This window comes from Lonchura striata, chromosome 4, assembly GCF_046129695.1.
Source record: "Lonchura striata isolate bLonStr1 chromosome 4, bLonStr1.mat, whole genome shotgun sequence".
In the NCBI taxonomy this organism is placed as follows: domain Eukaryota; kingdom Metazoa; phylum Chordata; class Aves; order Passeriformes; family Estrildidae; genus Lonchura; species Lonchura striata.
The window spans coordinates 26,603,324-26,617,903 of NC_134606.1; the positions used below are offsets into that span (position 1 = coordinate 26,603,324).

Genomic DNA, 14,580 nt, shown 5'->3' on the forward strand with positions numbered 1-14,580 from the left:
AAGTTTTTACCACTGCCAAATACGATGCTAATAGTAAAGCTTTCAAAGAGTCAGGGGCAGCCATGCTCAGAGAATGATGAAGATATACATCAGATGTATGAAGAACGGAGCAGGAAATTCAGGAATAGAAAAGGCAGCTCTCTGCTGCTTGAGAGCAGCTTTGTTACACTCACTTACTAAGGGGTGGGCAGAAGTAATCCCTTTCCAGTATTTACAGTTCGACTTAAATTTAGTACAATGCTATAAATCTTGCCCAAAAGCTATTAAGACAATCTTTTTTCCAAAGACCTTTTCAAAAGGGTATTTAATTCTTTAAATAAAATACATTTTAAATGAGAGGATTTTTATTATGTCAAAATTATTTACACCTATGTATTTACACCTACACAACAGGATATGAGACCAGAATTTGGCAAGTACTTACCAGCCCTCACCTGGGTACATAACACAAATGCAAATACCTCAGAGGAAAAATGGAGCTGATGTATTTCTTAAAAAGTGTTGTCTGTTGGCTTCTGGGTTTTTTGAAGAGGGTGTGTGTACATAGATTGACATGAAATATTTTAATGCCTCTTTATTTAAATGACATCTAGAAAAGGACAGCTTATTTACTGTCCTTTTACATGCACCATTTACATGCAAACAAATACTTCAGACACCCCCACTACCACTTCCATTGACACAACTAAAACAGTGAATATGCAAATCAAGAACACCTGAAAGCAGAGCTGTAATTTACCCTGCTCAATAAATGTAACCCTAATTGTTGTATCCTTTATTTCTCTTTTTTTCTCTTTCATCAGATTTCTTCTCCTCTCTTCCTGCTGATCTCAATGGAAAAAGATTGGAGTTCTCAATGGCCTGCAGACATTTAGAGGTGCTGGAGAGAAGACATGTGTCCCCTTCTACAGTTTTCCTACTCTCCTTCCTTCTCAGGAGGAAGAAGACACATTCAGAAGATAACAGAAAGCAAAGGCTTGAGTCGTGTATCCTCCCAGAACTGTCACTGCTCCTGCCACACACAGGAGGCAGAGAAAGAGGAAAGGTGGGCATCAGGCATATCCCTTGCAGGGAAAACATGGGCAAGCACAAGAACACCTCAGAGTAATGAGCAGCCTTTCAAAGCCCAGAAACCAACAGAATTTCTTTTCCTTTCACTGAAAATACAGAAACAGGATGTGATTGAGTTTCCCATCACTGCAAAGGGCTTCCATGCTGCCAGTGTCACAAGTGATGCAGTTTTTCAGGCAGGTGGCCACTGCAGGAGGGCTCAGCTACACCAAGTGGAATTCAAAGCTTTGCTTTCAAATGTAATTCACTCCTTATTTCCAGGGGGAAAAAGAAGGCAAAAAAGAAGTACTATGGAAAATACTCTTACCATCTGACACAGCTGGTCTTAGTAAAGAGAGTAAGAGGAAACCTTCATGCTAGAAAGTCTCTGACATTTAATATCAGGGCCATAAAAAACTCAGAAAATGCCCTAGGTGTTGAGAAAAACAATGTGCAATCCACTGAGATCTTCCAACACAGGCAGAACCTGAAGTAAAATCATAAAAAGCTCAAGTCTAAGCACAGAGCCCAGTGAAAGCATTTCCCTTCTCTCCAGCCAGAGTTGCCTCATATCACAGCTGCATAGGAAGGAGTATTTCAAAAAAACACAGCAATCAGGACCAGAACAGGCCACTACGATTTTTTGCTTCTCAGCAAATGCAGCAACTGATAAACAGCACAATTTCCAGCTTCCCTACAGAAAAGCAAGATGTTCTGCAGCATGAACAAGCAGTGAATAGATGTTCATTTTAAGAAGCCATCAACAAATATGTGTCATTGCACAATATGACATTTGGGTATGTGTTTTGGGTTTTCTGCATTTCTACTCAGTAAGAAATGTTTTATTTTGGTTACTGTAGTGCCTCTGTCTCCCTGTTTCTGATTTTATCCCTGTTTATCATTTACAAGACTACCTCAAACTTTACTTCAGCCTTTCAATTTCAACTACAAAGTTAAGACTATGAGTCTAGTGCAAGATAAATATAAAATTCACAAAATAATAAAATTCTGTGAGTATTATTTTATGCTACATTTCAACAATAACAAAAAAATCAGGAATTTATTTCACCATCAGCTCCTGATGTTTCCATATAGCACCATATCGGGCCTATGTATGCAAGATATCCAGTAAGTGTCAGCTACTGTGATTAAAAACTAGGTTACTGCAGCCTTCACTGGATACCACAGGAAGGGGACACAGAGGGAAGGGTGGCTAATCTAATCATTCACACAAAGGAGTAAAGGTCACAGAACGATCATTATCTCTTGAAGACATGAAGCAATTACTTTTATAACAAAGATTAATTTCAACATTAATAATAATTGCTTTTAAAGTGTATGTCACAGAAAAATTGTGGGGACTTCTTAACATTATTATGGTGGACACTCACATACATATTAAAAACTTAAACAAGATGTTATTGTTTACTGAACCTTCCCTCATTCAGACAAATTTATAATAGCCTTTTCTGAGCTACTCCTTTTCCATTTCTTTGAAACAGCTTACAACATTACTGTTGCAGAACTCCATTATTTCTGATTAATAATCTATTAAATGCATGCTCTAGAAATTTGTAAAGACCATACAATATCTTACATGTTATAGCTGTAAGGAATTAATTAGTTGGTTGTACATCTAATTCTAGAACATCTTGGCAGTTTACTGTGGAGTCACAGATAAAAGTCTTTTATTTTATGAGAATTTTTCTCTCTTAATGAAAAGTTCAGCAAGAAGTAGACCTAAGAGTATACACAATACTAAAAACATTGCTGTATAGAGGCAATACCAGTTTTTATATGCCTAATATATCAATTTCCATGTTTTACTGAGTATGGTATATGATGAGAATGAGGTTCTAAAAGAGCTATTGAAAACCATTTTGTCTTAATCTGTTTCTCTAATATTTTGAAAACTGAGGTATAAAGTGTATCCAGACATGGATTTCAGCTTAAACTCCCCTGAGCCAGGCAGCCTTACTTAACATAAACCTCATTACCTATGTAAAGTAAATACTACCTATATAATACAAGAGCTGCACAACTTCCAGTTGCTATTTATGATGTCTGCTTTCAAGACACAAATATTGCTAACTTTTTTACAACAAATTCTCATGTTCTGTAAAATAAAGACAAGTAGCATTGCTAACCATTTACATGCCTTTAAAACCCTCCTTCTAGAACTCCAATGCTTCACCATGGTTCTCAATCTTTTTAAGGCTGTTGAATTTAAAAAAAAAAAAAGTTTCTCATTTATATACCAGAAAGATCCTATGGTAGCCATGAAGGCTGCCCTGAAACCTGTTGACAACGATGGGGATGAACTAAAAATGAGTGGATTTGCCCAAGAGAGTTATGTGGAAAAAGAGAAGCCAGCATCATCTTTCACTTTATCACTATGCAAGGGAGACTGTCACATTACTCACCCATGCTCATCTTAATTGGTAAATTTTCTCTGCTTGCAGCCTCCACAAGGTGTCTCCTGGCCTCCATCACAGCTTCCTTTTGTTTGAGGTTCATGAAGGACTCCCAGAGAGCTTTGGCAGCTGGTTCACTGTAAGAAAATGACACTGTTACACAACAAACATCCATTGTTTGAATAATGGAGTAAATTTATATCAACATTTATGTTTTGAGATGAATGCTTCTACTTAATAATCTCTCAGGTTGGCAGGATACAAGCAAAGAAAAGCTAGATTTTTTTGCTACCAATTATAATGCATTAGAATTCACAAATAATTAATAAGCATGACATTCTAAAAGTAACTACTACTGTCCAACCATGAGAATATCAGATACAGTTCAAACTTCTTCAGTTATTAAAAAGCTATGGAAAGGATGGGCTCTAATTTCCCCACTTTGGGATACAAAAAGTTGGTACTCCCAATGCTGAAGGCTGTTGTTGTAATTTTGATGAACTACTGTCACTTTGGATTTCATGGATACTCTGTAGGTGAAGTGAATAATCCATAGCCGAAATTAACTGTCCTTATGATTTCTGTAATTAAAGATTTCCTTTTTGTTGTTGCTGCTAAAATTAAATTAGGATTTGTGCAGCTCATCTGCATTCAGTTCCCTGTCAGTCTTCTCTTTCCTCCAAGGCACTGCATTTGTTGCTAGTGTGAATGAATTCAGTGTTCTCTCAGTGGCAAGGGAGGATAAGGTAGGAAAATCCCTTGCTTGGGACTAAAGCCACACATTGGGATTAACTATGTTGATTTTTTTTAAATGTATTTTTTGTTTTAAAGGAAAAGCTTCCCTCTGTTTTCTCCTCAGTAGACATTTAACTCCTAAAGACATTTTGATGTTATTTACAACATGCTTATAGATATGCCAAAACAAGCTTTGTTTCATGGAAAGAGAAATCCATTGTAATTAATTAGATACCCATTCCAGAGCAGCTGTTTTTATGCTCTGCTGTAACAGCAGGGCTGTATTTCGTAAATCTGAGCTATCTCCCAAACCAGGTAAGAGGGTCACCAAGCTCCATTTCTGATATCCAAGCAACCCACATCCTCTGTCAAAGCCTGAGTGGGTGGAAGGACTGTGGGAAGAAGTTTGAGTTACCCCTCTTCTGAACAAATCACAAATTAATAGGAAGTGTAAATTTCACCCTACTGCCATGGGTGGCAAAGATAAACAAAAAATCAGATGACCTAACACAGTCTTTCCATTTCTCCTTCTAAACACAGGGGCAGGAGGCAAAACCTCCTAAAAGCAGCTGGGCACCTGCAGCAACTCCCTCTACTCCATCACCAAGTGCGATCTGAGCAGTGATGCTGCAACTTTTCGTGGGCAGCAGCTCCAAGAAGATTCCTCACAAGAAAAAATTACAGTGATATGTAACATACAATAGTGCAAGAAATGAGAGATTTCCAAAGCAACTAGATGCTTCAACACAATATAAGAATTTCTTGATGGAATGGGTAAAAAGGTGCCTAAAAGCACAGGCACCTCAGGGAAGTGGTGGAAGTCACCATATCTGTCCAAAAATTAGTAGATCTGGAACTTTGTGGTATGGTTTAGTGGGCATGGGAGTACTCAGTCAAAGGTTGGACATGGTGATCTTGGAGGTCTTTTAATAGCTCTGATTCCGTGATCCTCAGGTATGCTATTTTTACAGATTATCTACTCAATCTACTCCCCACCCAACATCACTTGTAAATGCACTGTATTGATCCTGTTCACATCACATTCACATGTCTCGCTGTCATTTACAACTGTGCCTGAGGTTTGGATTTTATATGGCCACTGCATTGCCTGATAACTAATCCCTTCCTGAAGATACAGTTCCAATACCAAATCTATAGAGATCAGGAACAGAACCTGAAACAGTAGGAAGCTAGGTTTAAAAATACTTTTTCCCCTATTTGGAAGAAAAAAAAAAAGGAAAGTTTCTGTTCAAGATCTTTAACCTGTACTCATTCTCAATTCCCTTCATCCCCATAAATGTAAGCACAGTCTCACATAAACAAGATACCAGGAGCTAAGCCTTTCAAACAAAGGAAAACAAGCAACATAAGGAAGCTAAAATAAAAGCCTACCAGATTTTGCATGGGCTTTTGTAGTCTCATCTTTCTCACTCCTATACTTCATAAAGATACTTACCAAATAGTAAAGTGTAGAAAACTCATCCTAAAAGCATCTATAGAAGTCAATAAAAGAGTGCATATCATAAGGTTACACCATTTTTCCATAATCCTTGCTTGCTGCTCTCCCTTTCCACATCATGTGTGGATCAGTCCTGTCATTTTAGGTGGCAAGGCTTTGAAAGCAACATGTATCACACTATATTGTACCATCACTACCAGAAGTCCCTGTTTCAGCTGGTACTTCTACTTATTAATAAGCTATAATACTACTCCAAAATAACAGACCCATTATTTAACATTAAACAAAGAAACAAACATTAAGAATGAGTCATACTAATGCTTTAGGAAAACAAAAAAAGGGGAGGGGTGTGGATTTACTTTTTGCTTTGTATATCTTTTTCTTCCTCCTTTAGCCACAGCAAGTTTTTCTTTAATCCCAAGAACCAAAGTTTGCAGGATTCCTGAGGGTTGCTTTAATACACCAAAAATAGCAAAAAGCAAAACAACTCTGGTACAACCTTAAGGGAGAGGAGAGTCAACTATACTCCTGTATGTTACATCTCTGTCATCCAGATTTTCTGTAGACATTTTTCTTCCCACTGCTCTACAGAATAATTAGTGGTTTAGGTACCATATATATAACTATATATAAGCAGGGTGAGGTCAATGTATATCAATAGCTAACAGTCAACTGACTAGGTCAATCCACAGAAAACAATTATAAGCTCTTTTTTTTTTTTTTTTTTTTAATATAATGGGAAAAAAATCCACAGAAGTACTTGTATTTTTTCTGCTGCTAACACTTTTCCTGTTTCCCCTCTATTACCCTTTCCAATAAAGGTTTTTGCTTTGAAAAACACCCACTCTTAACCTTCATCAGTAACAAGACAGGAATGACTGCTGGGAATGAGTCAGTAGGACACAGCACAGGGCTCTGGTGTTGCCTCATGCCTGATCTGAGAAGTTACCACATTTTCCTTTTAGAGATTTCTAACACTTGGAAAATTTATTATCTTATCTTACCCTTTTGGGGAAACATTTAACTGGAACTGCCTTCCAGCTCTTGTCATGGTGCCCTTCCCCTCCTCCTTTTCCCATCTGCAGTTCCTTTGCTTTGGTGCAAGTGCCCCAGTCTGGTGACACTGGTAATCAGTGATTTCTATGGAATCCACCACCCCAATTAATTTCTCCCTCATCTCGCATTCCCTTACTTCCCAAGAACTATGTATTGATTTTACACATTATCTAGTCAACCTTTGCACTCTGAAATAAGTTTTCTGAAATGAAACAGTTTTGGGTTGTTGGTTTTTTTTTTTCAATATTCAATGTATTACAAAACCCTTAAAAGACATCGTCTGAATGATGATAGTTTGCTTAAGAAAAAAATAAATCCTTTACAGTTACACAACAGAACATCTCAGGAATTCAAAAACACCCCTCAAAAAAAAAAAAGGTAACAAAATTAGGTAAATATTACAGTACACACTTGTGTGCTTTTCTATTACAAAATGTTTTGCAGGGCACAGCAAACCTGACAAAGAGAAGAGAACACTAAGATGCAGGAGCCTCTCCAGAAAATCAGTTTCACCAAAAAGGGTAGAGTTTTGCTCACAGATTTGATACCCTGTCCATTTCTTTTATTGCTATAGTCATTGTATTGTACCTAATCACCCAGTTATATCAGAAAACAGAATTTAATAAAAACAAGCGTAGCAGTAACCTGGCAGAACATTTATTAAACAAAAATATCACATTAAGTCCTGAGAAAAAGCATAAGTCTCTGAAAAGCCCCACTGGACACAGTTATACCATTAAATTTACATAAAGCAGCCTTTAAAAGACATCTCATAATTGCAAATTTCTCCCTTCCCGTCATACACAAACTTTTTTAATGAGACATTCTCTGTTTCAAAACTAATTAAAATTTAACTGCATATAATTTGCACTTTAAAATTACAATTAAAATAATTATAAAGAAAGAGGGAGAAATCTAGATAACTAAAGATGAAGCTCCCCTACTTCTGGTATTTGCATACCAGTTTTCAAAGCTGAATCAGGAAGACAGAGGGGAAAAGGACCAAGTCATCAGATCCATAGTCTATAAGAATCCTGAAATTTTCCTGGCAATTTTGCAAGGAAAAAGGTGCTGATGAGAATCAGTCAGACTGGGATGTTCAATGTCGACTAAAGCTTGATGCAGGTGTTTCAAGAAGAGAAAAACAAAAATAAAAATTTACATTATATATTTGAGAAGCCAGTTCATCAATTATAAAAATTGATAATAAAACTATTTAGCCATGAAGTGGCTAACCAGCTGGCTTCTCAAATTTATAATATCCAAAGGAAAGAACACACAATGAAATCTGTTGTTTAAAAGATACAGGGTGAAAAAACCAAAACCCTGAGCAAAAGTAAGGGTACAGTATGGTAAGCAGCTCTTTTGGTGATGGTGCACTAGCTTCAGCAATACTCACTGTGGGGAAGCTTGCTCTCATTCCCATGGAACTCCTTTCAGTAACGTGTTCTGATAACTAAACTAATTTGTTTGATCTAGACATTTACAGGTTGATTATCAAATGCCTAATCTTGCATCTGTTAAAATAATTGACACTTAACTCTCTTGATCTGGTCTGGTCCAGTCCTGCAAGGGCAACACTGCCAAGTTTTTCTGACAGACAGAAAGCATCCCTATCCCTGATTATCTGTAGGCTTAGACATTTTGAACAGATCTGGGGAGAACAGGGGAGGCTGGGGCACTGGGATGTGCTATTACCAAGCTGGAGGCAGTAGCCTGGAAACAGGTGAAATCAAGCACCAGTCAATGGAGAGCAAACTCTCAGAGCAGATGCAAAACTAGAGGCAAACACAGTAAACTAGAGGCACTTACCCTGAGGGGGCCCCGTGCACAACACCACAATTTACCCTTGGCTGAAATGACATGTGTCTTGCTTCATACCACCAGTAAAGAATGGTATTTACTTCCCTTAGTGCTTCAGGTCTTGTCTATTATTTACAAATTATTAAAATATGGTCTTCCTGGTCTCTAATGCAAGAGTAAAAGGTCAGGAAGTGGTATGCCTATACTAGAAAATATGTTCATTCAATTACTAAGTGCTCCTAATTTATCATTATGTTTTTGGATGTACAAATAGACCATTCCCAACCCTCCTAACATTTATAGTATTAGTTTGGCAATATATTTCTTCAATCAGCATAGTAATTTACCAATAAAAACAAGTCAAACACTCTTGTCCAAGCAGCACACCATAATCACCAGAATTATGAGCCACATATGTAGTCTCTGGCAAGCCATTGTAAATTATTATGATGTGATCTGATTTCCAGTCAAGGAAGATAAAAGTGACATGTACATTATCTATTACTGGATTTTTGTCTGGACTTCTTTGCCTAACAGGACAAATTCAGGTCATCCTGTTTTCTCCTTATAAAACACTGGCATTTTTTTCAGTTACATGCAGGCCTTGCTATGCCCCCAGGCTTACCGAAAAACAGGTCAAAAGTCTCTTCCACAACCTTTTCAAAGGCCAATTTGAGAAATCAGTATCTACATACAGTTTCCTTCACAGGTCTCCTATAGCTTAAATGAAGAGAAAAAATATGACTTTTTACAGTTTTATTTTGGTTTTAAACCTCTTGGCATCAGGTAAAAGCACAGCCTGTATCATAACATCATAAACAGCAAATAACCAGGTGGAGGACATCATATAAGCAAGATACTAATAAGGAAGAAATAATAAGCAAATGTTCTTATTTATACACCTGGCAAAGGACATGGAATTTCAAACAGCAATTTGCTGACACGGGCTCTGAATAGGAGACAGAAAATAACTGAGTAGGCTTCAAAAATTAATTAACCAAAATGACAGAATTTCAGCATAACAAAGTAGTCATGTTTATACTTTCACAGATAAAAAAAAATCAGAAGGAAAATTCTGGTAGTCTCGACATGTGACAGATTCTGTGGTTATTGTATCAGCAAAGCTTTCACCTTTTGTCTACATAGCTTTACAGCTCAGCTGCATCTGTATATTTTCACAAGAGAAAGGGAGAAGGGAAAAATTCAGTAAAGATTAAATTTGAAGGTCATTAATACCACAAAGCTGCCCAAAACTGAGTGACTGCTAAAAAAAAAAGGGTGTGCTGCCAAGTATTGCCTTTGCAATAACACATTTCTTTAAAGACAACGCAACACGCACGTTTAAGTGCACATCACTTCAAAAAGCAACACCAGGTGGTCAGAAGACCATTACTACAAAGGACAAATCCATTGCTGCAATATGTCACTTGAATACTGATAAAACAAAGAGAAGCACAAGACTGTGATAAGATGCAACGATTTGGCTTTGAGCCTGGAGCAAAGGGCCATGTATGAAGAGACATCCTCCCATCTCCAATTGCCCTGCTGTTTTGCAGACAGCGGAGGCTGCACCAAGGCTACATCAGAAGTCCTGTAGATTTCTGGGGACAAGCGCCAGCCTGACAGCAATGGTGGGGACAACAAAGTCCCTGACTGCACCCCATGCCACATACAGCAGCTCCTCACTGGAAACAACCAACAATATCTGGAATTGCCTCGCCGGAACAGCAGCTCCTCCATGCCACAGGGATTGTGTGGACATGCTGTGGGGAATTCCAGGTGGATGAGAAGAGCTCCACACTGCCATGTTCCCAGAACACAGCTGGGTTCAGAGAATGAAGCTGCTCTTCATTTCACCCTTCTGAAATTTACCAAACAGTCCAACATAGTTTCTCTAAAATTTTCCATATTAGAAACAGCTATCGGTATTTCCAGGAGCTCATTCTCTAGCATGGCTGCAATTTGAGCACATCCCAAGCATGTACTCTTGATGGTCTCAGCCAATGTGTGTTCAACTAAAGAGTCAGCAGTACTTTAGTCAGAGAAAAATACAAAATACACAAAATTTTTGATTTCAAATAAATGTAAGTTGCACATCCCCAGAAGGGACTAACAGTATTTCTAAGAAAGCAAAATAACATTAGGTTTTAAAGTGATTCCTAGCAGTGGGCTGTCATTGTGCTGCTGAACATTTTGTACAGTTGGCAGATCTGCTCAGCCTAATTAAATGCAGTTAGGACAGTAGAAAATGGAACTATATTCCAATCCAGCCTAACCTTAGGAAAAAACCATACAGAAAAACTAATGTCATCTTGGCATTGTTCTTGAAGAAAACTGCAGGAAAATTAAAATTACCACCTCTGCCATAAATTAGTAAAAATTTTGACAAAACCTTTTACAAAACAAGTTCTTTGCAGCCCTTCAACTTAGAACATTATCTCGCATCCTCACTTAGATGCATGTTAAAATGCTTCCATGTATTGGCTTTTATAATTAGAACATGAAGAAAATAGTACCAAAAAAAGTGTCCAACAGCCAACATTAAAGAACATAAATATGTTCCTGAATAATTTAATGGTTATTTCCCAGTTTCACTCCAAGCCCTCAAGCCACTCGGTGGGCGTGATCTGTCCTAGACTCAACTGTGGCTGTATACTTTGGCACAGAGTCAAAACAGAGAGGTTATTGTTTGATTTATATGCCAAGGGCCTCTTAGATAAAGAGCTAATGGCAGGCTGATAGCTTCAGCCTTTGCATATGGTGTTTATACAGACCCTTCTTTCCCCTCCCTCCTCTCTGTGTATACTCCAGGAAGGCTGTATCACATCAAGTTAATTAATTAACTCATACTAGCATAATTTGATTGATAAAACAATTGATTCACTAAAGGTCACACAGAGTGCTATTAAAACACCAACTTTTCTGCCTCAACAACACAAGGTTTTGAGACTTGCATTTTTCCATGCAGCAAACAGGAATTTTAAAGAAATAATCTCACTAGAAAAACAGATGAAAGAAGAAATTAATCTGTCAATTAAATTGTACTGCCAAGTTTAAAAAATAATCAATGCTTCATGAGATACTTAAGCAAAAAATAAATCATGTCCTACAACAGAAAGGGTCACATAAATTAATTTTCTATATTGTTAGTTCTGCAAACTATTGAACTTCCCCCAAAAGAAAACAAGAGGTCTTGCATATCTGATATAGTTTGATATTTAGTATATCCAAACTAGGAGTATTTCCTAGTACATATACTGTTAAAATACTTCAGAACATAGTTCTGTATGACAAAGTTATTATTTATTAGATGTTAGGGAACTTCATTATCAAATTATACAGTAATTAATTTTCTGCAAGACAAAAGCACCATCAATTTTTAATTAAAAGAAAACAATCTAATTTAAAAATATAGACAAAAGTCATTACAGTAAGACTAAATGTTTAAGAGCCTTTTGTCACCAATTTATTTTAAAACACTTATGTCTGTTGTTTAAAATAAAATGAAGCTGCCAGTCATTTTAAAAGCAGTTCTAAAACAATATTTAAAGTGTTGCAAATCAGCTTGCAGCCACCAACGCTGAAGCACTTTGAGCAAAACTGGGAGCTGCTTATCAGCCACAAATTTTACAATGGATTCTCCTCTGGACTACCTGAAATATTTGTAATAAAAAAGGTGACAAGGAGTTTGTCAGTTCACTGTATGTTGTTCAATATCCAGGTATACATACCAAGGAAGCACAGTATTCACTGGACTAATACAGTAGATTCATTCATAAAAAGGCAAGATTTGCCAATAGAAGTAAAAAATTCCTTAGTATTTTGGCTCCTCCCCTGTTTTTACTTTGGCATGGGTCTTCTTGTGCCAGTAATACTGACCCAGAATGCAGAATCACTCTGCAAACTGAATGAGGAGCAAAGAACTTCCTTTGCCTACTCATTGACAGCTGGGAGGTGTTGCCAGGGAGTTCCACAGGATACAGTCCACATTTTCCTTCATCACTGGTTTTGTCTACAGCTGACTCAACATGGCCATAAAAAATCCCAACAGGCAGAGCATTCCTTGAAAGCTCTGGCTCACAAAAGAAGGGTACATTGTGGAGTGCACCAGAGGAAAGTGGGTTAAAACACACCAATAAGACAAGGAACAGTTGGGTTCAGGGCAATGCCAGTCAAGTTAACTTGAATTTTGCAATCATTTTCAGACACAGGATGAAAAAACAGATTATTGCTTACCATTAGGAGAAGAGAAACTAAGATTCACAAGACAGTGCTAGTGACAAAGACCAACAGTAATAGGAAAGTGTTCTCTGTTATTGAACATCATGAGAGAATAAGTTTCCATTTATCTTACAAAGAAGCATAAGGAAATATGGGACAGGGTTTTCACAAACATAGTAGCAAGGTCTAAAATATGTTGAGAACACAAAAAATATCAAAAGTTTATTTAAAAAAAAAAATGTGAACAGAGTGACATCAAACCAGTTTTTAAACATCACTGCAATTTTAAGTTGCAAAACTGCTGTTTTGTACAAACTATAAACTACTATGTTCCGAGAAAACCACAACCACTATACTCCAAACCAGGAAGAAATATGCTCCCTGTTATCAGCAGAGCATGGGAGAACTTAAAAATAAACATTTCAGGAGGTACTTATAAACACAACCAACACAGCAACCCCAAGATGTCACAAAACTTCTCTGTTTACCTACAGTTCTTTGCTTTGGGATGAATTCCTTTTCCTTCCTTTATAGATAATGGAAAGTAAATCAGATTCTTAACATTTGACATATTTTTGGTCCCACAGGTGAACTGAATTAAAATAAAATTTAATAAATAATTATTAAAAGGTTGGCAAGGATTCAGTTCACATCGGGAATTGATTAAAAAGAAGGGAAACAAAAACTCCCAACCAAAGTAAATGATAACATAGCATTCTACATTTCCCCTTTTTTTTCTTAAATAAAAAAATAAAAGAGAAACTTAACTCTATTTGGCTCATTCATATATCTACTTTTCAAATAGCCAGATTTATAAATTAAAATATGTACACAAGTCTGATGAGTGTGGTCAACCACCATCTGAAGCATGTTCATCTCTTGCCAAACCTACCATCCTCAGTTTTATCAAACATTTCCTCAGTCCAAGCATTTTAATCACAGTCTGGTTTCATGTGGATCTAAATATAGACCTATTTGTATATATATATATATATATGCTCTGATACACATAAAATAAGTATTTTGGCTTCAGAAAGCCAAAAAGTTTAACATACACACTTAAACATCCATGACAAAAAACAACTTTACTTGCTAATAACCACATGTGGGAGACAATGCAGCTGTGCACGAATGATGTTATTAAAAAGTAATGCAACTCCACTCATTGCTGCTTCCAATATCAAAGAATTACAGTGTAAACAAATGACAACAGTGTGCATTAAACCAAGACAGCAGAGAAATAATCCCTGCACTTATTTTACCCTAATACAAATCATACAAGTCAGCAAAAATGCACGCATGCACAGGTATACAGAGAGTACCTGAAAATTGATTAAGAAATCCTCTTATTCTATCTATTTATATAGATAATTAATACAGAATTTCTGTTTCAGCTTAACAGTAGAACAGTTAATGAAAAAAAACCTATAAAATATCCAGAAGTTTTTCAATGTAGAATTTTATATATATTTGTCAAATTATTTGTTCACAATAATCCTCTAGTCAGACAGCATTTCTACAAAGTTTCAGCTGATTATAGATGGCAAACACAGCACTTTCCTATGTTAAAAACCAAAACTACACAGTCCAACAAACAGCTTGGGGAGCTATGGGTTCTCATCCCTTTTGAGTTCTGTTTATTCTAGCTATTCCCAAGATCATTAATATCCATTTGAACCAGTAAACTTGAAGGTCAACAAAAGGTGAAACATAAGGAAGCAATATAATATGGAATATTCAACTAGATTATATATTGCAAAACATTAACGCAGTTTCCTTAAACTACACTTCAAAATTTTTTTCCTTATTAGTAGAAAAGGAAGATGACCTCCATATTAAGTC

The 14,580-nt window shown here is 36.7% G+C and overlaps 1 protein-coding gene across 1 annotated transcript in view; it reads right to left on the reverse strand.

The window, feature by feature from the left end:
* The window catches only part of SCFD2 (sec1 family domain containing 2), a 189,024-nt gene that overhangs the window by 155,501 nt on the left and 18,943 nt on the right, over window positions 1-14,580 (reverse strand). Inside the window, exon 3 of the mRNA XM_021555815.2 lies at window positions 3,474-3,601. Coding sequence (XP_021411490.2) covers window positions 3,474-3,601 — 128 coding nt within the window. The remainder of the gene's footprint in view (window positions 1-3,473; window positions 3,602-14,580) is intronic.